The sequence below is a fragment of the Capra hircus genome, chromosome 20, assembly GCF_001704415.2.
Source record: "Capra hircus breed San Clemente chromosome 20, ASM170441v1, whole genome shotgun sequence".
NCBI lineage: Eukaryota > Metazoa > Chordata > Mammalia > Artiodactyla > Bovidae > Capra > Capra hircus.
This window is the reverse complement of record NC_030827.1, coordinates 37,222,523-37,249,496: the sequence shown is the minus strand read 5'-3', so window position 1 is coordinate 37,249,496 and position 26,974 is coordinate 37,222,523. Positions and strand designations below refer to the sequence as shown.

Below are 26,974 nucleotides of genomic sequence, written 5' to 3'. Positions count from 1 at the left end.
ACTATTAGGAGTTCATTTGACCTTTTTATTTATAAAGCCAATGCCTCTAAACTAGTAATTCCAGCTTGTCATATTAATACTTTTTAACTCTCGAGTTTTGTCCCCTTCTCTCAAAAAAATCAAAATCAGGAACAGTAGTTATAGTAATTAAATTATTAAGCCATGGGATATATGACTTAGTACTGAATTTAGGTTGGAAGAGAAAATTCATAAACTGAAATTTAGACTATCTATAAAAGAAAACATACTATTAGTGTTAGACTTTGAGGTGATTTTGTGCCCTCATGTCATTCAGCTGTTGTCGTTGAGCTAGAATCCTTTTTGTAGCTCCTGGCAAATAAACATGTAACTTTCGTTTAGATGTTTCTGGTAAAAGGCACTTTTCATATCAGCAGCAGAAAATGAACTTTGGGGAAATAATGTGATGCTTGAAGTTCCCAAAAAGAGTAGCTATATGTATCGTAAAAAAGGTGAGCATTAATTATAGATTTTTATCTTTGATTTTAGAGTGTCTAAATAGCTGAATTTTTCTGCATCTCCTATATAACAGAATGTAACAGTTGAAAGAACAGTGTGAAAGGAAATGTGAGACTCTGAAAGCTGTTCTTACACTTTCATTCATTAAACAAATGTTCATTTAATCCCTATTTTATGGCAAGAATTATTGTGAAAGAAAGAGTAGGAACATTCTTTTGTTCATTAAAAGACTCTGAGATGGTAATTTCAATACCTCAAACCTTAGACCTTTAAGAAAAGTACTTCTTAAAAGTTAGGTCCAAATCACAACAAAATACATAGAGTTGTTAAAATTAAGTTCCGCATCACTGACTCGATGGACGTCAGTCTGAGTGAACTCCGGGAGTTGGTGATGGACAGGGAGGCCTGGCGTGCTGCGATTCATGAGGTCACAAAGAGTCGGACACGAGTGAGCGACTGAACTGAACTGAACTGAAGGAGGGGAGATGAATGTAATAAAATATTGTGCTAATAGGAAATACCATCCAAAAGCCTATTGTAGACAGAAGTGTGTAGTATTTATTAAGGGATTAGGTTAGAGGTCCCCAGCTATTTTGACAGCAGGGACCTATTTCCTGGAAGACAATTACTCCATGGACAGGGATGGGAGATAGTTTTAGGAGGATTCAAGCACCTTCTATTTATTGTGCACTTTAATGCTGTCACTGATCTGACAGGAGGTACTGGTTCACATTTTGGAGGTTGGGGAATCCCTGGATTAGATGAAGTGGCTTCTGAAAGTTCTTTTCAGTTCTAAAGCTGAATGTAGGACAGTAAATAAGCAAGTAATATTTAAAAACATAGCTCTCTATCTCTGTCCCTGGATTAGTTGACATGCTAAAAGGATGTTTTGGTAAAATTGGTTGTGCTTAAAATTTAGAGTTTCTGTATTTTGGTCTTGAAAATGGACATGTTGGTCAAAAAGAAAAGAACAGAAATAACTTCTGAGTGTTTGTGAGAGAATAGTTGATTTAAATCACTTAAAGAATGCTTTACCATTAGAAGAAAATAACACACTTACTGTTTTTGTGTATTATGTAGGAATGATGATGTCTCAGTATAAACTTTCTCAGAATTCCATGCACAGTAGTCCTGCATCTTCCAATTATCAACAAACCACTATCTCACATAGCCCCTCCAGGTAATGTATATATCATTTTATGAAGAGCTATTTTCTGTAGTGAATGTGTTTAAAAAATATACAGTAAAAAAAAAAATACAGTATGTACATGCATTTAGGTTAATGGTGAAATTCCTAAAGTTAATTCCTAAAGCTAATTTACCTAAAGTTAAAAAGTTTAGATGCTTATCCTTACATAGCACATGAATATTTGCCTTAAAATGTTAAATGTGGAAATGCTTTAATATACTGTTTGAAATAAATGGTAACTTAATTTAATGCAAACAAAAGAATGTATTAAAATAGAGCATGTTTGAGATAAATAAGAAAATTCTTGGAGTAGAATTTAGGGAGCATGTAAAATAAATGAATTACTCTATTTGAAAACTGCTTTAGTATAACTCTTAGGTTATGAATTGTGAATGATTTTTGTACATTATTTTTCAGAATTTTCTGTGTACATAGATTTAATTTTATTGAAATAACAAGGAATATCACATTTCCTGATATTGTTTATTTGGATTTTGGATTTTAGCCGGTTTGTGCCACCACAGACAAGCTCTGGGAACAGATTTATGCCACAACAAAATAGCCCAGTGCCTAGTCCATATGCCCCACAAAGCCCTGCAGGATACATGCCATATTCCCATCCTTCAAGTTATACAACACATCCACAGATGCAGCAAGGTAAGAAAGCTGGTGCTTATCCACAGGAATGCCTATAGTTCCAGCAAATCCATTTTTTTCTTTACTTTTTTCTTTTCATAAGTTTTCAAACACAAATACTAAACTGTATACTTATTCGTCAGTAAATGTTTCTTTATGGCTTATGTAATTAAAAACATATTACATTTATTGCTTGGACATTCATCATTTTGGAGGTAAAAAGATAAGTATAATTTCAGTCTTTGGATTACCTTATATTAACAACTGAGTATATCTAGTTATAAAATTTGGAACTGCTTTATTTAATTAGGCTTCTTTTAGTAGCACTAAGTCAGAATTATGTATTAATTAGTAAAGTATATGTAGTGTGAAAAATTTAGTATCAAGTATATACAGTACTACAGTACTAATAGAGGAAAATTAATAATCTTGGATGCAGAATTTTCTGGGATTAGATTACTAGTTCTTATTTGAAGTTAGTTGTTGATAATATGTCTTTTTTAAGATCATACTACCTTGGGATATATGCCAGGGCTATCAAATAATGTATTAATGTTCGCATATATTTGTTTTTACTTTTTTGGAGAAATTTTGAAAAATACAAAATATAACACATATACCTATGTTTTTGTCCCTCATAATTAACAACAAATTTTTATCAGTCACAATCAGTCTTTAGTTCCTGTTTGTACTCTTAGTTTTTTATTATGCATGGAGTCAGTATCTTATAAAGGTTTAACTTGGGGTCATCTATTGAAACATCCAGATTCTGGTTTTCCGAACTAGATAATGAAATACTAGATTGAGTTTATTTCATATAGTAACTCAGGGAAAAACTTGCAGGCAATCAATCACACCTTTGAAATAGACACCTCCAAAATTATAGGATTTAGTGTGAATGCAGACAGAAGTATGCATGTAGACTGGCTCTTGATATTTGTGAAATATTACTATTTTACTCTGGGATGCCAAAGTTACCTGGAGAAGGAAAGGCAACCCACTCCAGTATTCTTGCCTGGAGAATCCCATGGACAGAGGAGCCTGACAGACTATAGTCCATGGGGTAGCAAAGAGTCGAACACGACTGAGCAGCTAACACACACACATACGCCAGAGTTATGAGGATCATTTTAAATGTGATTAAAAGGAGGAGAAACGTTAACAGAACATGTTTGCTTCCTACAGAAATATCTACATATATATGTGTAGGGAAAAAAAATGAGTTCTTACTGTAAATACTGTTGTCACTTTATAAGGAGATAAACCCAGCTTTTTCAAAAGAATAAGTTGAAATCACAAAATCGAAAAATATATACATAGTTTGAGGGCCTATTCAGTAATTAGTCATTTCTTGGAAATGTTCAGATACTTGAGAAACTAAAAATAATATTCAGAGATTAGCCTCAAATAGATACAAAATTATCATAAAGAAAACATTTAATGTGGTAAGAAGCAGATAGGTAAATGGAACAAAAAAAGATTCCAGAAATAAGGCAGATGTCTGTGGGAACTTAGAATTTGTGAAAGATAACATTTAAAATTCTTATAAACTTGAAAAGTTTTCACGTGGAAAACTAGAGAATAGCACAGTGGACCATTTTACCGATAGCATCCTGCCTCTCTGTCCTTAAATACATTTGCTAAGAAGGCAAAGTTCTCCTTTATAAACACCAAGTGTAATAATTTGCCCCTAAAAATACTGAGAACATTTCTGTAGTGTTATTTGATATCTAGTCTATATTGTTTTCACCAGATGCCCCAGATACACCTTTTATAACCTTTTTCCCCCATATATAATCTAATCTAGTTTCTCACACATTGTGCTTGGTTTTTACATCTTTGACTCTTTTAAAAGTCTATTTGGTCCCATAGTGTCTCTCCATGACAGTAATTTCTGGGTTTTTTTTTTTTTTTTTTTTTTTTAAGAAATTCTGTGCTACCTTGTTGTGGAGTATCACATATTCTAGACTTCACTATTTCCTTTTGTGTTATTTGATTTGCTCATATACTCCTTATGTTTCCTACCAACTGGAATTTATCATTAAAGGCTCTATTAATTTCTAGTTTTATATTTTTGTAAAGGATACTAAAGTAATATGCACTTCATATTGCATCACATCAGAAGACTTAAAATCACAAGTGGCTTCGCTATTAATAATGTTTAGGTGGTAACCACTTCTTTTATAATGAACATAATTTTTCCTTTGCAATTAGTAAGTAATTTGTCAGATTATACTTTGAGATCACATAACTCTGTTTCCTATTAATCTTTATCCTAAAGGGTTTACCATCCAGTAGTGATTCTCTCTCCAATTCTGTCATTCTAAGATGGTATCTTGCATCAGTATGTAATAGTGGATTGTTAAGTAAATCATGTTGGATAGGTTGGCTAGGCATTTTGAAATTTTAGTTGATTCTTAGATCATCTAGAGGAAGAATGTTCTAGGTAGATAAACGGTTTACTCATGGAACTATAAGAAGAAAACATGAGGGTGAATTTTGGGTAAAGTTAGGTCAAGAAATGGGCTTCCCTGGTAGCTCAACTGGTAAAGAATCCGCCTGCAATGCAGGAGACCTAGGTTCAATCCCTGGGTTGGGAAGATCCCCTGGAGAAGGGAACAGCTACTCACTCCAGTATTCTGGCCTGGAGAATTCCACGGACTGTATAGTCCGTGGGGTCACAAAGAGTCAGACACAACTGAGCGACTTTCATTTACTCACCAAGGGTCAAGAAGGCCTTTCTAAGTAGGACTGTATTCTAGAAATGGGGGAGAAAACAAATTGATCATAAATTTCTATGTAGGAGAAGAGAACAAATAAAAACAGGTAAATTGACTAAAGAAGTAAATAATTTACTGAAAAAGAAAAACAAATTGGATGCAGGTTTAATATGGTCAGCCTGGTTCACAATTAGAGAGATGTTAATCAAAATTAAATTGAAATAAAATTTTATTATAACTATCAGATTAGTGAACATGTTTTAGTGTGCAGGGAAATTCAAACTTCATACAGTCTTCATAGGGATATAAATTGGTAGAACCGTTTTAGAGAGCAATTTGACAATATCTATTTTTGTTTAAAATCTCCCTCAGTTCTTCAAAATCTGTCTCTTTTATAACTGCGGGAGTTTATAAAGCATGTTCAGACAGTTCCATCTCAAGTTCTACCAAGCATTCATGGAAAGGATATTCTAATTTTACTAGAATTAGAGACCTAAGTATGAAAAAACAAAACTGTGAAACTTTTGAAAGAAAATTTTGGAGAGTAATTTTTATGATTCTGTGTTAAGTAGGGAATCTGAATGTGTAATACACATGAAAAGATGCTTGGCTTCACTACTATTTAAGGAAAGAAACACAAAGTAACCATCAGAGACATTTCTCATCTTCATATTGATGAAAATCGTTGCCAAGAATATAGAGCAGCAAGAATACTTATCTGTTACTAGTAGAGTGGTCATAAATAATTTGGAAAACTATTTGTTAATATTTAGCAAGGGTTAAAAACAGGAATATTTAGCAGTTTCACTCCTAGACACATTTATAAGTCATTATAAGAATACATAATACATTACAGCATTATTTATGATGACAAAAATATTCAGGAAATCTAAACTACTAACATAAGTCTGGATAAAATGTGTACATTATGCAGCAGACTATATGTCATTATTTATTTAAAATAAATTAAAACTACATCTATAAAAATAGATAATTTCAACAGAATATTGAAATTGAAAAGTTATAGAAGAATATATACATATACCATTTATATAATGTGCTAAGCAGTAATGTGTTATTTAGGAATATATTCATTTATAGCAAAACTATAAAGATATTCATAGGTAGAGTGAACTCTAAGTTCAATAGTAGCACTTGCTTTTAGTGAATAAGAGGAAGAAAATAAAGGAGAGGCATATGCAGGTATATGGAGAGCTTCAACCATATCTAATATCTTATTTCTTTTCAGAAATCAATCTGAATGACTTGTGGCATGGTGTTAAGATTTGATTAAGCTGTGTATAGTCAGCCAGCTTATATTAGTCTTTGTAATTTATGAAGAAAAAGTATTACTTGTGAACAATTATTGTTACTATCCTCTAAGAATTTTACCAGTTTATTTTTATAAATCTTTTAAAATTCTTATTAATTTCAGCATCGGTATCAAGTCCCATTGTTGCAGGTGGTTTGAGAAACCTACATGATAATAAAGTTTCTGGTTCGTTGTCTGGCAATTCTGCTAATCATCATGCTGATAATCCTAGACATGGCTCAAGTGATGACTACCTACACATGGTGCACAGGCTAAGTAATGACGTATGTAATCATATTAGTTATCATTAAGGTAATGAAATAGTTCTAATATTTGTCGCATAACCCAGTATTTCAATTCTATAATAAAAAGGAAATCTGTCTTTTTTTGAGGATTATACTATGTCTGAGAATTTAGCTGTACTCTTAAAGCTTAATCTAGAGAAGAGTTGCTAAACTCACCAGTAGTCTGATCCACAAACTAAGAATGATTTTCATAGTTAAGAGAACAACAGCAACAAGTAACTTTATGTGACAAACTGTGTATGACCCAGAAAACTTGTGCATTATCTGTCTCTTTATAGAAAAAGTTTGCCAACCTGTGGTCTAGAGGTTTAGGTCCTTAATGAAATTATACTTCATCTTAAAGTATTTGTTCACACAAAGATGTCCTCTTATGAGCCTTTATATATTAGTACTTAGCTCTTTTTCCCTCTAAGACTTGTAAAAACCATTTTTCCCTGAAATTTAATGTTACTTTAATGTTATTGAAATAATCCACATACTAGAAATTTGTCTTGTTATTTGTTGGTGGTATTATCACATGTTACATGTATTTAAGTTGAACAGAGATGACATTGGACTCTGCCTTCAAGACATTTACATTTATGACCTAGTAGGATATTCAGAGCTCCTTTTGTATAAAATAGTAAACAAAAATGGAGCATACCAGTAATACCAGTTTTCTTATTCATTGCCATGCTTAGGCTGTTGATTGTTTTGGATACAGTTTCAATTCTTCTAAGATATACCACGAAGGAAACAGGAAAGTGCAGAAGAATTATGCTTTTGAATACCAACACTTTACCTGTCAGTAATCTATGTCTTTTATTGGTTCTCTTTAAGATTTCTATAAAGCCTCTTCCATCATTCAAGGTATAACTGTTATACTCTATTCCTAGGATGGAGATTCTTCAACAATGAGGAATGCTGCGTCTTTTCCCTTGAGGTCTCCACAGCCAGTATGTTCCCCTGCTGGAAGTGATGGGACTCCAAAAGGTATCATTGTAACTAAAATTTCCTTAAATTTTCGTATTTCAAATTGAGTAAAGAATTCAAACTTCTTAATGCAGGTACCAAAAAATTATTCTTTATGACTTTTCATTTATTGTAGGAAAAAAAGGAACCTGTACTTACTTTTTCAGATATATATAGTATCATTCTTACTGATTACCCTCAAACCATAATCCTTTTAATATTTCTTAAATATTTGAAATTATTGATCTTTCTCTCCTTGGCCTCCAAAACTTATTTTGTAGTGAATCCACCTGCTTTCCTTGTTTTTTCATTGTCACTTTTCCCTTCATTAGCTCTTTGTTCTCTCATTTCTCAAGATTTCTATCATTATATTTTTATCTTCTATTTTACTTTTTTCCTTGACTGTTTTACTCAGTTTTGGTAGTAGCATTGGTTATTTTTGTGAACAGGACGCCAAAATCAGTGTCTTTGGTTCCAGTTCTGTCTCCCAAATTGTAATTTTTCATTCCAGACAAAACCTCTTCACATCTAGCTGATATTTTCAATTCATGTTCAAAATTTTTCTTGATGTTCTTTCTGCCATTTTTGTTGGGCTTAATGATATTTCAATCCTGAATTGTCATAATCTTCTCTCAATTCTTAGATAGTCATTTATCAAAATCTGGCCTGTTCTATGTGAATTACTTCATTTGATCTCATACATCTACTTTATTTCTGCTTACTAAAATCATGTTAATCCTTCAAGTTCTAAGTTAAATGGCTGATCTTCTGTGGACTCTCCCCTAGTGTCTCTAAGATGTTTATATTTTTTCTAATAACTTGTTTATGAACATGAATTTCGTTTTCTGTAGCTTCTAATTCCCAAAGTACTTTGTGTGGTCTTTTGTGCATAGTAAAGTCACAGAATTCTGAATTTAAATCCAGGGTTGAGCTATTTTAAAAAATACTTAAAACTGGGCTTCCTCAGTGGCTCAGTCTTGGAAGAATCTGCCTGCCAGTGCAGGAGACACTGCGTTGGCAGTGTTTGATCCCACATCTGGAAGACCCCACATACAGTGGGGCAGCTAAGCCCGAGCACCACACCTACTGAGCCCACACTTTACGGAGTCTGCAAGGTGTAACTGAGGCCTGTGCGTCCTAGAGGCCATGCTGTGCAACAGAAGTTGCCACCACAATGAGAAGCCTGTACACCACCACCGAAGAGTAGCCCCTGCTTGTCACAACCTCAGAAAAGCCTGTGCAACAGGAAAGAGCCAATATGGTCAAAAATAAATAAGTCTTAGTTTAAAAAAAACACTTAAAACTAAAGTCCAGACTTAAAAAGAAAAACTTAATCATCCAGTTTTGTTGGAGGAGAATATCATATCCACTTTAGAGAATTCGTTTTTAATTAATTGCAGTATAGCTGATAATAAATTTTAACTATTCATGAGAATTTCTAATTGTGGCCGTCTAAAACATGGACTGGGCTGCCTCACTGTAAAAATTTCTTTTTCATAGTTTATGTTCCAGGTCTTTGATTTGGGATATTCTTCATGAGGTGAAAGCTGAACTTTTATGAGCCATTCTAATTCAATAATTCTAATTCAATAATTAGAATTTTGAGCCATTCTAATTCTTTAATTCTATGAATTTTCAGGGATTAAAATAACCCAGTTTGTGAAAAAGAGAACAACTGCCAACTCCGTTTGTAGGTTAAGTGTCAAAGTTAGGTACAAGTCTTACAGGTATTTTCAGAGTGAGAAATATTTAGACTGCCAGGGAGGAGAGTAGCAGTGGAATAGCTGGTTATTCTGGATAATGAGACCATTTTCCCTGTAACTCTTGAGGATGGATAGATTAATAAATAGATGGTTAGATGGATAGATAACTTTAGATAGAAAGAGAAGAAAGCTAGAACAACTAAGCTCACTAACTTTCCTCCTCAGAAGCTTCTATTTCTGCTCATGCGGTTTTCCAACTAGTTTTGAATGTTGAATGCATCTTCAGTAAGCCTAGTTTGATTTTTAGATTCATCGTTGGAATTTAAAGTTTGTTCTAACATATATATAATTTGACAGATAAATTTTAAGTGAAAAGACAATATGATGTATTATAATTCACACATTAGACAGATCTGGGTTTAAATTTTTGGTTTGCTAGCTATTTAATATTGGAAAAATTTCTTAATCTCTATAAACGTCATGTTAGTTTCTGCAAAATAGTTACAATACTCATCAAGATTGTTGTAAATCATTTAAATGAATTGATGTGCAACTTTGCACAAGCTCTGAGACAAAATAAGTGGGCCCAGAATGTTAGTTTCATTTCTTTTTAATGTCTCCATAAAAGCTCCATCTGAAATCAGTCTTATCTTTGATGTAACTTCAAACTAACATTTGTAGTAAAAACACTGAAACAGTTTAAGACAAGCCTAGGTTTAAGTTCATTCTATAAAGCACTTTTACCTTGACTGATTTTTATTATTTCTCATGGTCTTTTAAAATTTTTACAAGTAATCTAATTGACAAGTAATGTATATACTATTCAGATACAGTTCTACATTTGTTTCTAAAGCATGTCAATACAATTTTTCACCATTAAAACTTGTTAACAAAAAATTTTCCCATTTGTTTAGCTTATTTTTAGCACTTCCTTATATAGTGTTTAATTTAATGGACTCTGGGCTGAACATGTTTTATTGAGCATTGAAATTTGCTCAACCTGCATATTTTTCTAATAAAAGGAGGATTAGCAAGCTGAAGAGAGTATGTAAATGGTGTTAAGTGAGGGAAAAAGAGATGACCACATAAAGGTATAAGTTAATACTTTACCACCAATTTGTTAAGTAAGTGAAGACTGATCCCTGTAATTTTTCCCACTTCCTTTTTCTTATACCATTAAGTATTCCTATGAGTGTAGTCTCTAGGATTAATTTGTAACCTTTTTGTAATTTGACAAACTTATTCTTGCTTTAGATATGTCATTTTCTCTAGATAATAATTGAGAGTATAGAGATTATCATTCTTAAAACATTTGTGTTGCATCTTTAGAAAGTGAACTCTTTTGATGTTTTCAAGCTAAGTACTTATACTTTTAGGTGAAAAAATAAACATACTACTGATCTGGAAGATGAAAACCCATTCTTTAATTCAAACCTGAGTCATCTAGCAGCAAGCTGAAAGACCATGGGGGATATATCGTTAGGCTTTCATATTCTGTAAATAAGTAGCCGGATGAAATAGTTTACATTTTTTCTAGCAGTACTATATTGTTGCTTATTTAATGTATCATATGTCTGAAAATATAAAACTAGCACAACTGTTCCTTCCTGTTGAATTGTTTTTCTAGGATCAAGACCATCTTTAATCCTGCAGTCTCAGTCTCTACCTTGTTCATCACCTCGAGATGTTCCACCAGACATCTTGTTAGATTCTCCAGAAAGAAAACAAAAGAAGCAAAAGAAAATGAAATTAGGCAAAGATGAAAAAGACCAGAATGAGAAGGCTGCAATGTATGATATCATTAGCTCTCCATCCAAGGACTCTACTAAACTTACGTTAAGACTTACTCGTGTAAGGTCTTCAGACATGGACCAGCAAGAGGATATGCTTTCTGGTATGGAAAATAGCAATGTTTCAGAAAATGATATTCCTTTTAATGTGCAGTACCCAGGACAGACTTCAAAAACACCCATTACTCCACAGGATGTAAACCGCCCACTAAATGCTGCTCAGTGTTTGTCGCAGCAAGAACAAACAGCATTCCTTCCAGCAAATCAAGTGCCTGTTTTACAACAGAACACTTCAGTTGCTACAAAACAGCCCCAGACTTCTGTGGTACTGAATCAGCAACAGGTATCACAACAGGGACCTATATATGATGAAGTGGAATTGGATGCATTGGCTGAAATTGAGCGAATAGAGAGAGAATCAGCTATTGAAAGGGAGCGTTTTTCAAAAGAAGTTCAAGATAAAGGTAAAATAATCTCATTACTATCACTTCATACCCTTGGTGAATATATAATTATATAATGTCCTAACACATTTTTAATATTAACTCTTTTTTCTTATTATATTTTATGATTTCTAATGTTTCTCCTCAATTGTGGTTTTGTTACTAATGCTCATCCTTCAGAAGTTAAATTCTTAATTCCATTTTTTATTTGAAAGAACTATCTGAGATTTGGTAATTCTATAAAACCAAATAGGTCTATCACCTATTATATATCAAATGATTTTATCTGTGCTCATCTTCCAAAATGAAGATTGTTTCCACAAATTATGTTAACATAATTTTGCATCTTTACCTTTTTTCTACCTAAACAAGGTTAACCACTATAGATTATTTTGAATCAGTGGTTTTAAGGAAAAAGTGTGTGTATGTTTGTTATGCAGTTAGATTTTTCCCTTGGTTTCTAATTTTGTCATCTCAATGTGAATTTTTTTATGTAAAAAAATTAAGAAAGAATTTTAAGTTAGTATTAAATAGCAGTAAGAATCAAGGATCTTTTGTTGGTGATTATAGTTAGGTGTTCCCTTTTGTCTGACTGGTTTATTAGGATGAATTTACAAGACACCTGTTCTGTGAGTTTATGGACTTTCTTTTTGTGCTTTATAAAAAATTATAATGAAAGTAAATCCTGTGAAGTTCTTAGTTGTTTGGTTTGGTGAACATTATGTTTAAAATCTCTTGAAAATTTTTAGAGAGACTAATAAATCAGTAAAGTTATTTATAAATTTTATGTCTCTACAGTAGGTGCATATACATATTTGACCATCCAAACCAAAGAATACTTTGATTTAATTTTATAGTTAAATATTCTAGATTTAGTTATAGTTCTTCAAGTTTCTCTTTGGTCATTATTAAACAAAACTTCCTGATGTTCACTTGAAGTTGTTTTTATATATGATCTTGCTCATCATGTGACAGGATCACTTATAGATCATTCTGTACCTATGTTGAGAAACATGCAAAGATCATATTGTGTTTCCTGCCTATCATGACATTTGTTTTTAATGTTACTGGAAGAATAAACTGTACTTGGTAATTGTTACATTACCATCTTTGCTAAGTGCAGAAATCACATGTAGATAAGATGGAGATAAAAAAATTGCTCGAAGTCTTCATTTTATTGGCTAGGAAACTTTTTTTTTTAACTAGCAGATCATAGACATTAAAGATGAAATAAAGTGTCACTTGCCCTTTTTCTCTTTGCTTAGTAGTTTGGGGTTCAGGAAACAATTTTATAGGTTCCAAAATGTATCTTTTCCTCCAGCCTCTTATAAAAATATATGCATATCAAGTGAAGAGAGCAATATTATTCAGCTACTCTTGATAATATTACCTTATTCCATTTCCTGAATCCTGTGACAGTTTTGTAAAAAAAGCATGTACTACTGTAATTTTGCCAAGAAGTATTAGTTGCCTTGAGAACTTTTGCATGACATTTTAATTTGTGTTTTTAAAAATTGCATTCTTTTAAAAAGAGTATGATTCTTTTTTAATGACTTAATTGTTGGAATGAAAGTGGAGAAAATGGTGAGCTTTTTCCCTTACTTTTTTGAACTTTTTCTATATCATATTTGTTGAAACCATAGTTTTTACTTTTAAAAACTGAATGGAAATAAGGATAGTAAAATACTGGTTGCATGTTAGCCAGCATTTTAGACTGCTAACTTTTCTTTGGGAAAATAAAAGAAAACAAACAGAATACTGTTCTTCCTAAAACTTGTTATGTATATTTAAATTTTTATTATCCATCTTCTCTGTCATCTGTGATGGTGTGACTAAAACAAAGATATTTGAAAAGCTGAGTGGCCACAGTTGACTTACAATTTTGAAACAATGCAAGCTAACTTACAGAGGCAGCTGGTTCTGTAAGGATTTAAGGGAAAAGATGAACTGTCTGATTTTCAGTTTGATTTAGATGATTTTTCTCAAATTGGTTATGCTGATTTGGCTGACCTTATATTAATGCTGTCATCTCTAGCCTTCTTAGAGCCATGTCCCCATGACTTTATTTGAAAAAGGTTGGAATTTAGGTACTAGCTGATACCTTTGATTTAAATCTTGTCCTTTTGTATTCAGTTTCTGAATTGTGTAATGAGATAGTGTTTTATATATTAATAGTTATATTGAAATTTTGAGAAGATTAAAGGTTTGGTATATTGCTCTAAGTTTGTAGTTGAGGTCATAAATTAAAGTTTTCTAAAGTGGTAGTCCCTTGAGAGATGAAATACTTCAAAGAAGTATTGAATGAATTTATCACTAGTTACTGCTACATCTTAGGACTATATTGTAAAATTGGTATTTACTGTATTCTGAGGCTTGGCACTGAGTACTTCTTTATAACTTTTATTGCTGGTAGTAAGAACAAAGAAGCCTACTTGGCTGGTCTACATGGTTTTGCTCAGAGCTCTGCTCTAGGTTATAAGCTTGTTTCCCATCATATTTGTTATAAATGAATGAATGAAGCATTCCCCTCAGTTGACCAGAAGTCAGAAACCTTTACCTTATGAATAAGATTAGAAAGTTCAGCAAACAAGATTGTTTTGATAATTGTGGAATTAAAGAAAAGGGACAGAATACTCTTAGAAATATTTCACGTAGGCTGTGGTATAACCTAATACACTGCTGTTCCACACAGAAGATGCTTTTCTGGCTGCTGTATATTCATGTTCCTTTGGCCTGTTCTCTCTTCTTTGGACAGTTTTACATACACCGACAGGTTAATTCTGTGCAACCTAATATTTTATAATATTCCTACAGGACCTTCTTCTCAATCTTTTGCTCAACCTTTTAACATCTTTAATTACATAAATTAATTTTAAAGGGCTATTTTTCTTTGCTTCTGGGATGAGCTGTCATAGACATTAATATCTCCATGTGCTGAAAATACCTGCTTTCTGTTGTTAAAGAGGGGGTTTCTTTGTTCATCTTTGCCTGTTTCATCTTTTCCGAAGGTCCACTTTCCATGTTAGCAAGTTTAAGGAATGGCCTAGCTTCACTAATGTTTTTTATGATGTTAAAATATTCTTGCACTGTAACCCTTATTAGAAGTAAATTATTACCCATTGCCATTTGAAATAAGAGACTGGGATTTGGGACAGGAATAGGACAATTAGTCACTTAGCCTGTACTTTGGTTTAGGGATGGGATGTTTTCATTTTTTTATAATTAGCTACTCTGTGTACAGTTGCTCTGCTTGTTTTGCTTTAAGTGTTTTCAGTTATCACTTGTAGTAGACTTAGGTGATATAGTTTGTTTCTTATAAGCATAATTGAGTTTTTCATTTCTGTAAGGGTCAGATCTTATTTTCAAAATATCAGCATCAAGATGACAAATGTTGTTGGTCTCAAAATTAAGATATGTTTTCACGTGCATTTTCTTCAGGAATACCTAAAGTTTAATACCATAACTTACTAATTCCAGTTCTTTAGAAAGCTTACAGGTGTTGCAAATATTAACATGATTCTTAATAGAGATGGCTTTCAGTCATTAGGTGAAGGTAATGTAGTGAAGACCAATAATGAAAGTGAATAGACAAAAGTGACCTATGTGGATTCAGAGCCACTTTACAGGAATAAGTTTTTGGTGGAGCTGAATCAGATTGAGTGAATCAGAGTCTGTGTGCTTTTAACATATCCAAGAATCTTTGCAGTAGTAATGGAATTGTTCTTGGTTTTACAGAAGAGGTGAAGTACCCTTCATTAGTTCAAAAATTAAAACTCTGTATTTAGCAATATTTTATGCATTGTAGAAAAAATTATAAGTTCTTCCCCAAACTTAACACATCACTCACGTGCAAATGCTTAAGTATTTCGTAATCTTTTAAAATTTAGCCTTAATGATATTTTAATGTTTTTCTAAAAGACAGATTGTTCATATTAGTAAAAGGATGAGCCACACATCTCTTAAGAGAGGTCTCCAGATGTTTGAGATCTATGTCAATAATTCTTAGATTCTTAGGTTATCATTTTAATGGCTTTCATAAAGCATATTTCATTGAAAAATATAAAAATCTTGGATTATGCTCTTTTAAATTTCTAGATGCTTGGATTTTTTTCTAAATGCTTATAAAAGTTTAAGGGATAAGTATAAGGTTATAAAGCATCCTGTTTTTAAGGTAATTATTTGGTGTGCCCTTTGGCAAGATATAAAAGTTGTTTTGTGTGGGAGAACAGTCCGATGCAAAATTCTATAAATTAGTATTCTGAGTGCTTTTTTTCCTTAAATACTGATACAAAAAGCTTCATACACGTTTTTGCCAGGTTAGTTTTAACTAGGGAAAACAGTTTAATGATAACATAATTCATTATCATCATCATATAGTTACTTTGCAGATGGAGAAAATGTAGTGATAGATTTGACTTCTGAATAACTAAAAAAGCAGAATGATTAGTTCCTTAAAAAAATTACTGGCAAACGTCTAAAATAAATTTTAGTAATATTTGATTAGATTATAAACTGTAAGGGGCTGCTGCTTCATATTTTGAAAACAAAATGATGGAATTTTGATGTATAAAAGCATCATTACTATTACAAACGTGTTTTTTTCCTCCCCAGAACTTGGTTCCGTCATATTTAAGGGGTTGTTTTTAGTGATCACTTTGACTTTTCACTGTTTGATCCTCTTTTTCTTAAATAATACTTTATCATATTAATGAATACTATAAGGGACTATAAAGATGGTCCTAAAAAAATTTTTAAATAACTGTTAAAATAGCCAGACAATTCAGCAAGTATCATTAAGGCAAAGTCTCAAGGCTCTGTCATGTTGTATATTTTATGAACTGTGCATTAGCTTTTAAATTACATTTGTGCTGTTGACACCTTGCAGAATTTGAATCCTGGATCAAAGCTTAATAACTATTAATGTTCTTTTTTCCTGTCTTACTCTCCTCATATACTTTTTTTTTTTTCAGTAACATGATTTCTGTTTTCTTTTGGGTTTTATTCTTTTTCATACTTTCCTTACATGTGGCAAAAGCACCCTGTTTTGTATGTTGGCATTTGGGGGTTCTTTGTAGTTTTTATTAGCAGTTTAAATTATCTTTTTACTCTAGTCACAAAAATTTCTTGAGGTACAGCAGATGTGAATATTTCCTCAAACCTTGGTTTAAAAGTATTATGCCATCATGCCTACTATTATATATATGCATATTGACATTTGATTGACATTTGATTCACCACATATTTTTAAAATGTGACTTTAAAATAGTCAAAGTCCATATGGTTTTTAATAAGATAAGAATATATGTCTATTACTGATACTGAATATTTATCTTTGAATTTCAGATAAGCCTTTGAAAAAAAGAAAACAAGATTCTTACCCACAGGAGGCTGGGGGTGCTACAGGAGGTAATAGACCAGCTTCTCAGGAGACGGGTTCTACGGGAAATGGGTCAAGGCCAGCATTAATGGTTAGCATTGATCTTCATCAGGCAGGAAGAGTGGACTCTCAGGCCTCTATAACTCAGGATTCAGACTCCATAAAAAAGCCTGAAGAAATCAAACAATGTAATGATGCACCTATTTCTGTTCTTCAGGAAGATATTATTGGAAATCTTAAATCTACACCAGAAAACCATCCTGAGACTCCTAAAAAAAAGTCTGATCCTGAGCTTTTAAAGAGTGAAATGAAACAGAATGAAAGTAGATTGGCAGAGTCTAAACCAAATGAAAACAGATTGGTAGAGACAAAATCTAGTGAAACTAAGTTAGAAACTAAACTTGAGGTACCAACAGAAGAACCTAAACAGAATGAGAACAGAATGATTGAATCCAGACAAAATGAGAGCACCACAGCCGAGCCTAAACAAAATGAAAATAGACTGCCTGACACAAAACCAAATGACAACAAACAAAATAATGGCAGATCAGAAACAACAAAATCAAGACCCGAAACCCCAAAGCAAAAGGGTGAAAGCCGACCTGAGACTCCTAAACAAAAGAGTGATGGGCGTCCTGAAACCCCCAAACAAAAGGGTGATGGACGGCCTGAAACTCCAAAGCAGAAAGGTGAGGGCCGACCTGAAACTCCAAAGCAAAAAAATGAAGGTCGGCCTGAAACACCAAAACATAGACATGAAAATAGGAGGGATTCTGGAAAGCCATCAACAGAGAAAAAACCTGAAGTGTCTAAACATAAACAGGACATTAAGTCTGATTCACCTCGGTTAAAATCAGAAAGAGCTGAAGCCTTAAAGCAGAGACCTGATGGGCGATCTATCTCTGAGTCACTAAGACGTGATCATGACAGTAAACAAAAGTCAGATGACAGGAGTGAATCTGAACGACATCGAGGGGATCAGTCTAGGGTTCGACGACCAGAAACATTGAGATCCTCTAGTAGAAATGACCATGGCATTAAATCTGATGGTTCAAAACCTGATAAACTAGAAAGAAAACACAGACATGAATCAGGGGACTCAAGGGAAAGACCATCTTCTGGGGAGCAAAAGTCAAGACCTGACAGTCCTCGTGTTAAACAAGGAGATTCTAATAAATCAAGACCTGATAAACCTGGTTTTAAATCGCCGAATAGTAAGGATGACAGAAGGACAGAGGGTAACAAGAGTAAAGTAGACAGTAATAAAACGCACCCTGATAATAAGGCAGAATTTCCAAGTTATTTGTTGGGGGGCAGGTCTGGTGCGTTGAAAAATTTTGTCATTCCAAAAATCAAGAGGGATAAAGATGGCAATATTACTCAGGAGACAAAGAAAATGGAAATGAAAGGAGAGCAGAAAGACAAAGTAGAAAAAATGGGATTAGTTGAAGATCTAAATAAAGGAGCTAAGCCTGTAGTTGTCCTGCAAAAACTGTCTTTGGATGATGTTCAAAAATTTATTAAAGATAGAGAGGATAAATCAAGAAGTTCCCTTAAAGCTATCAAGAATAAACCATCAAAGTCAAATAAAGGTAAGAATACTTACTCGATGTCATCTGTATTCTAGTGAGTTTTCTTTTAAGTTCTAGGGTTACTATGGATTTAAAAATGGAAATTTACAAAAATTGAAACACTACTGCATGAAAAGAAAACAATACAAAGCAGCAGTGAATTGTTTGTGGTAACACAGACAAAAAGTTCTCATTGAAAATTCTTTCTCTCCCACCTCTACTACTCACCATAGTTGTGATTTTTACTTTTGGTTCACAGAGAAAAGTTCCTTTGGCTGTTTAATTATTTCAGCATTTGTGAAAGTTGCTTGCTAATCAAGTGAATGATTAGAATGCATGATTAACATAGGTGTATTTAACAACTTTTTAAAAAGTTGTTTTGACTATAGAGATAATCCATTCTGTAGTGAGGTAATAAATTGACTGAATTTAATTTCTAAAGTCTCAGTAAAGCTATATGGTATACAAAAGTCTACATTACAAATTCTTTTAAGAATATTAAATGTCTTTTAATATTGTTTTCTAACAAACTTATCAGTTATTAATTATTAAAGAATTAATTATTCATTAATTAATGGTTTGAATGTATATAGTTTAAAAAGTTGTGTAAAAGGTTATTTCATCTTTTTATGGAGAAGATGATTAGTTAATGAATGTTTTATTTTTTTAAATACAGAGTTTTGGTCTTTTCTATGGAAGAATAATAGGGAATGGTATTTATGTCTTAAATTGGGTTAAATCATCAGTTTTAAACATTTCTGGTGTTTTTAATTTGTTTGGATGTGTTTTTATTTTCTGCTCTGGGTTTTTTTTTGGGGGGGGTGGTTTGCATGGTTTCTGTGTTAAATTCTCTAGTTATGTAAATAGTATTGTTTCCAGGAGGAAAAGAAAAGTCAAGTGCTGAAAATACAGTAGCAGTTTGTACAGAAAATATAATTTTGTGGGTTTTGTATACTCTTTTATATATTTATATAAAATTTGATAATGCTATGTGGTTAGACTTATTTAGCCTGTACAATGTAAATAGGTTGGGATATAGTTTTTAAGGTAACAGAAGTGATTCTTTGTTTGATTTTTAAGTTCACATCCTGTGAAAGAAGGTCATTAAGAACCTAGATTTATACTTATTGATAAATACATGAAACTCTATAGAGTTGTGCTGTCCAATGATAGTTAATAGCCTCTTTAGGCTATTTACTTTAAACTATATAAAATTTAAAAATTTACTTCCTCAGTAGCCAAATGTGGCAAGTGCTGATGTTATTAACACAGAGAGGACATTTGCATCATCACAGAATGTTGTGTTATATAACTACATGTGATGTATTAGGAGATATAGAAGGTGTATTGCTTATTATCTTTGTAAAATGCTGTTGTGTCTTTTTTTATCAAAAAATGTTAATTGAAAACATAGTATTATTACTAAGAACTCTTTATTTAAAGAAATAACTTGTTAAGACTAATCTGTTTTTATTCTTGTCTTCTCATATGTTTACTTTCTCACTGTCAGTTATTTGGTTTTGTCTTTCAAAAATGAAAAAAGATTGCCTCTGAATCACTAATATTTGTACTAGTTTAAGTGAAGCTTTCAGATTTTAAATTATGGCTGTGAGACCTATAAAAATTAAAGTCTTAGCTTTAGTTAATGAATAGTCTTTAGTATTTAACTTGAATGCATCTTTTCAGAATTGTTTATGCAAAAGAGGTTGTTGCAGTGTAGTGGCTAGCACCAAAATTGTTTTCTTTTAGATAGAGATTGTCTTTATTAATTTTCAGTGAGAGTTTCAGAGTGGCTTATATGTATAAACTAAAGAGTATAGTTATACAATTATAGAAGAGTCAGATGGAAAGATGGAAAGTGGTACCCTCTTGTCCCCTTGATCTGGACCATCTTTTTCTCCCTGCCCCTCTGTCAGCTTATTTATGCCAGCCTTGCTTTTCTAAACTCTGTTCTAACAAAGAATCCTTAAAACTAAACATCAGGAAATGAATATAGTTCCTAATTAGTAACAACTGTATTATTTCTCTTGGTTTTTTCACATGTAATTTCATTGCCTGTGAATACAAACTTTTAGTACTAATCCAGTGTTTTTCCTAAGTATACCTTTAACACAAATGCATATACTTGATACATTGATATTAGTAACTAATCTGGGTACGTCTGCCTGCTAAGAGTGTGGTGTCTGTGTGTATGCATGTGCATGTATGTGTATACACACACATATATCAGTGCATATACAACTGAAAGTGAACCTTTATTCAAATTTTAGATTCATTTCAGGATGCTACGTGGATATCTTTTGGCTTTATTTATACCATAGGTTTAATATCTGTTTTTCAGTAATGGACTAATTTTGGTTTTATTTTAGATCTCTGCTGTTAGGTTAGCAATAGCAGAGGTATATAATTGTGTATTTTTAAAATTACATGCATAGGAATGCCAGTTGTGGATTACTGACCCTTTGTAGTATACATTACTTGGGATTTTATTTGGAGTCACAGAAAATCATATTCTGACATTTTTATGTTTTCTGAGTAAAAACTGAGTATTGCTGGGATATTTTGTTGTTGATTTCTCAGGCCAAAATTCTTGGTAGATTTTCTTTTCTTGAAAGAGTATAAACTTTAATGTGATATCCATATTTAAAATATTTATCCTTCAGGGTAATTTTAAATTCTCTGAATATACTTTGAGCTGATAAATTTTGAATGGTAGGGGTATAGGTTTATGACTCCTGGTATAGGTTACGTATTTTTGTCTTTTATGTGAACAATGTAAAGTGATGTTATGTTTAATTTTATTTCTATGGGGATATGTGTATATTCCTGTTAATAGTACCTAACATAATACCTAGTACATAAAAAGATCATACTAAATATCTGTTAAATAAATAGATTGTGTTGCTCACATCTTAGAAAAGTCTTTTGTGTGCAGTTTAAAATTGTGTATTCATCTTTTATGATCCCACCAGTAGCCCCTAGCTCAAGAGCTATGTAATTTTCATATGTTGCCTAAACTTTCCACCCTGTCAGTTACCTAGTTTTTGTTAAGCTCCAAAGGAGACCGATTTACAGTCAGATCTGTTTAATTATTCTTTATCTTAATTTTGCTGTATACCTGTTACAAGATTGACTCTGAATCCATTCTGTTCTCATTTCCTACTTCTGTTATCTTCCCCTTCTTTTTGCCATCACCTTGTTTCTTCCTTGCCAAGAAGAGATCAGTGGTGAACCAATATAACCTTTGTAAAACCTTTAAATTTAAAAAAAAATCTCTATTGAAATATACTTCAGACAGTATATTAAATGCCAAAATAATATCTTTATGGTTAAAGTATACCCAAATGTACAATATGTCTCCAAATTAAAATAATAAATTGTACCATTTTTAGGCTTCCCAAGTGGTGCTAGTGGTAAAGAACCTGCCTGCCAATGCAGGAGACACAAGAGACACGGGTTTGATCCCTGGTTTGGAATGATCCCCTGGAGAAGCGAATGATAACCCACTCCAGTATTGCTGGCTGGAGAATTCCATGGACAGAGGAGCCTGAAGGGCTGTAGTCCAGAGTCGCAAAGAGTTGGACACAACTGAAGCGACTTCCCGTGAACACACACACCATCTTTAAGTCTAGGCATGATCATCAACTAACACGCATTATATTGATGACAGCTTATTGTTAGTAATTACACACTTTAACAGTTTGATTTTGGCCTTTTGCAATTCCAGTATATCTCAAAATACTTTAGTTTCATTACTTTTTATTCTTGCTCCCCTATTTCCTTCTAAATAGTATATTATTTTCCATCATTTGCACTTACTGCTTTCAAGAAATATCACGTGCTATCTGTTATTTGAGATCAAGGCCTTTAAAGAGTTATCTAATAGTTCTCATAGTCAGCAGTGTTTAAAATACAGTGCTCATTTGATAAGTTAATGATTGCAGTCATTATTAGAGACAGTTATTTCATCTTAGTTACTACTGTAGTAAAAGATTGATCACTAAAATTGGTTTTTGCCTTTTATGTAGCATTAACCCGTCTACTTGGATTGTGTTTAGGACCCTAGGCTTCTGTAAGTGTGAGAGAACATACTGTTTCTAACAGTGAATTTTTGGCATAGTTTTTGAATTCCTAAGTTGATTCTCAGTAGTTATGATTGTCATATTCAGAATCCTTAATAATGCTGCAGTAGAAATTTACTTTGGCTCATTTGAACAATATATAAAATGTTTTTCTAAAAACATTAAATTTTTAATTTTGATAAAGACTTTATTATTGGCAATATATTTGGGAAATTTTAGAGAATATTTGTTACAGAAATTGGCATAATACATACTTGGCTGTTATGATTGCAAAGCAATTCTTTGAAAAATTTTGTCCATGATTTCTATTCATAGAATTTCTCTGATCCAAGCATTGGTTAGTAGATAACTGAAATTAATATTGATTTAAAGAGATTCATTAAGTAGAATTTTTTCATAAAAGTTAAATGTATTAAAGTTTGCTAGTGGTAGTCTCTTTCATTCCCATTTGTTATCTCAAACCAGCCAAGGCCATAGCTTCTATAAGGTTTTGCTATCTATAGAAATAGATAATATGATTAAAGCGGTGAGAAACAAACAGATGATTAATTTGAGAGAACTTACTCCAGTTTATAAGAGAATGCTCATTATTCTAAACACTGAATTCCCTCTCATTCTAAAAAATGTTACTGAAATCCTCTCCTGTAAGAGCCTGATACAGATATTAAGATAATAGATGCCTACTTGATACTGTAACATAATTAAGTATATCATAGCATTATATTACATAGTTAATACAATATTTTAATATTATAGTAAATAATTCATGTTATATGTATAATGTATTACAGTATAATATCAAGTAGGTATTCATTATCTTAATATCTGTCTCAGTTTCTTGTACTAGGAAGTTTTCAATAGCTTTTTTAAGAATAAAGGAATTCAGTTAGAGTAATATATTAGAGTAATATGTATTAGAGTTAATGGTATACGTGTACTGTAGTATGACATAATATGATACAATATAATCTGAATTTTTTAACATGGATCCTCTTCTCCACCCACAGAAACATTGCCTTTCTCTGGCTACTAACATACTAACTTAAAAATTCTCCATTAAGCCCATTATACATAGCTATGATTTGTTCAAAGATACGATTCAAAGCTCGTTCACTTTTAAAATAGAGAAACCAGTTTCCTTCCTACTTTATGCAGTCATGAAAACCAAAGTGAATCTTATTGTAAAAGTTAAAATTTGTCCAATTTTTTAATATAAAGAAATGCATTCATCCTATTTTTAATTGAATTTATCCCATGAAGAAAGTAATTTTTGAAGATGTCTCATTTGTGTATACATACACTGTATATCTGAAGGCATTGCTGTTACCATTTATGTCATTCAGTTTTATTGAGATAAAATTAACATAGAGCATTATAGTCGTTTAAGTATATAAAATAATGATTTGATATGTAGCTGTTCCCTCAGTATCTACAGGAGTTGGTGCCAGGACCTCTCACAGATGCTTCCAAGTCCCTTATATATTGTAAAAGGGTATAGTACAGTAAGCTCTTTGTATCTGCAGATTGCTCATCCACAGATACGAAGGGTTGACTGTACGTATTTATTCTGAAGTGATTACCACAGTAAGTTTAGTTAATATCCATCACCTCACACTGTACATTGCATTCCCAGAACATATAACTGAAAGTTTTTACCTTCTGATTGCCTTTACCCAGTTCACCCACCTCCTACTTGTGGCAAAGATCAATCTCTGCTTATGAATTTTGTTTTTTGTTTGTTTTTTTTTTTTAGATTCTACATATGAGTGAAATTATATAGTATTTGTCTTTCTCTAACTTAAATATCTTAGCATAATGCCATTAAAATCCAACCACATCATTGCAAATGACAGGGTTTCCTTTTTTTTTTTTTTTGGTTGGATAATATTCCATTGTGTATATATACCACATTTTCTGTATCTATTTACCCATCAGTGTACTAAGTAACTTGTGTTTTTTCTGTGTCATAGCTACTATAAATACTGTTACAGTGAAAGTGGAGGTGCATAAGTCTTTGAGATAGTGGTTCTATGTCCTTTGGATATATAGCCGAAAGTACAATTGCCCAGTATACCCTGAGAAAACCATAATTGAAAAAGACACACGTATCCCAATGTTTATAGCAGCACTATTTACAATAGATAGAACATGAAAGCAACCAAGGTGTCCACCAACAGTTGAATGAATAAAGAAGATGTGGTATATGTGTGTGTGTGTGTGTGTGTGTGTGTATTTATAATGGAATATTACTCAGCCATAAAAAGAACAAATTTCAGTCAGTTCTAGTGAGGTGGATGAAGCTAGAACCTGTTATATAGAGTAAAGTAAGTCTGAAACAGGAAAACAGATGTCATATATTAATACATATGTATATGGAATCTAGAAAAATGGTATTAATGAACCTATTAGTAGGGAAGGAATGGAAATGCAGAAATAGAGAACAGACTTGTGCACACAGTGGCAGAAGGAAAGAGTGGGATGAATGGAGGAAGTAGCATCAACATATATACATCACCATGGGTAAAAGAGATAGCTGGTAGAAGTTGCTATATAACACAGGGAGCCAGCTTGGTGTTCTGTGATAACCTAGAGGGTTGGGATGGTGAGAGTGGAGGGAGGTTTAAGAGAGAGGTGATATATGTGTAATTATGGCTCATTTGTGTTGCTGTACAGCAGAAACATTGTAAAGCAGTTTTCCTGTAAACATTTTAAAAAGTAGAGTTGCCCAGTCATATGGTAGTTTTCAATATTTTGAGGGACCTCCATACTGTTTATCATAGTGGCTGCACCCATTTACATTCCCACCAACAGTGCACACAGGAGAGTGTGGACATTCACATCAGTACTTCTTATTTTTCGTCTTTGTTATAGTAGTCATTGTGGCAGGTGTGAGGTGATATCTCATGGTTTTGATTTACATTTCCCTCATGAGTAGTAATGTTAAGCACCTTTTCATATACTTGCTGGCCGTCTGTATGTCTTCTCTAGAAAAATGTCATGTAGATCCTCTGCCTATTTTTTAATTGGATTGTTTGGTTACTTTAGGTATTGAGTTGTATCATTTCTTTATATGTTTTACATATTAGCCCTTTGTCAGATATTGGGTTTGCAAATATTTTCTCCCATTCAGTAGGTTGCCTTCTCATTTTGTTGATGGTTTCCTTTGCTGTGCAAAAGCTTTTGTTTGAGGAGGTCCCGTTTGTTTATTTTTGTTGCCTTCACTTTTAGTATCAGTTCCAAAAGAAATCATTGCCAGGACCAGTGTCAAGATCCTTACTGCCTATTTTCTCTTTTTAGAAATTTCATGGTTTGGGGTCTTACATTCAAGTCTATAATCCATTTTGAGTTGATTTTTTTGTATTAAATAGTGGTCCAGTTTCATTCTTTTGCCTGTGGCTTTCCAGTTTGTCCAACACCATTTAATGGATTGACTATCATTTTCCCATTGAATATTCTTGGCTCCTTTTTAGTAAATTAATTGACCGTATATACATGAGTTTATTTCTGAACTCTCTGTTCTTGTCCCTTGATCTTTGTGTCTGTTTGTATGCCAATCCATACCAATTTAATTATAGTTTTATAATGTAGTTTGAAATCAGGAGGTATGGTTTCCCCTGCTTTGTTGTTCTTTCTTAAGATTGCTTTGACTCTTTTGCTATCTTGTGATTCTGTACAAGTTTCAGGATTATTTCTCTGAAAAATGTCATTGGAATTTTGATAAAGATTGGATTGCAGTGCATCTGTAGATTACTCTGGCTTATATAGACATTACCTGTATGCAGGTGCAAAAGCAACAGTTAGAACCAGACATGGAACAACAGACTAGTTCAAAATTGGGAAAGGAGTATGCTGAGGCTATCAATTGTCACCCTTCTTATTTAACTTATATGCAGAGTACATCATGTGAAATGGGATTTGATGAAGCACAAGTTTGAATCAAGATTGCTGGAAGAAATATCAGTAACCTCAGATATGCAGATGATACCACCCCAATGGCAGAAAGCCAAGAGGAACAAGAGTCTCTTGATGAAGGAGAGTGAAAAAGCTGGAAGACACTTGGAAAAAAAGCTATGATGAACTCAGTATATTAAAAAGCAGAGACATCATCTTGAAGACAAAGTTCCATATAGCCACAGCTATGGGGATCTCCAAGATCCCCTGCAGAAGGGAATGGCAACCCACTCCAGTATTCTTGCCTGGAGAATTCCACGGACAGAGGAGCCCGGCAGGCCGCTGTCCGTGGGGTTGCAAAGAGTCGGACATGACTGCGTGACTAACACATAAAATACACACATCATTTTTTGAGTAGTCATGTACAGATGTGAGAGCTGGACCATAGAGAAGACTGAGTGCCGAAGAGTTGGTGCTTTTGAAATATGGTGCTGGAGAAGACTCTTGAGAGTCCCTTGAACAGCAAG

General features: G+C 32.9%; 1 protein-coding gene across 5 annotated transcripts in view; it reads left to right on the top strand.

Annotated features, from left to right (window-relative positions):
* NIPBL (NIPBL, cohesin loading factor) overlaps positions 1-26,974 on the top strand; it is a 198,557-nt gene that overhangs the window by 91,940 nt on the left and 79,643 nt on the right. For 4 of the 5 annotated variants that reach the window (XM_018065528.1, XM_018065530.1, XM_018065529.1 and 1 more), the window contains 6 exons: positions 1,558-1,657; positions 2,172-2,323; positions 6,458-6,618; positions 7,515-7,611; positions 10,921-11,547; positions 16,870-18,495. In XM_018065528.1, the coding sequence (XP_017921017.1) occupies positions 1,558-1,657; positions 2,172-2,323; positions 6,458-6,618; positions 7,515-7,611; positions 10,921-11,547; positions 16,870-18,495 (2,763 nt within the window). The remainder of the gene's footprint in view (positions 1-1,557; positions 1,658-2,171; positions 2,324-6,457; positions 6,619-7,514; positions 7,612-10,920; positions 11,548-16,869; positions 18,496-26,974) is intronic. The other variant, XM_018065532.1, reaches the window with a different exon arrangement.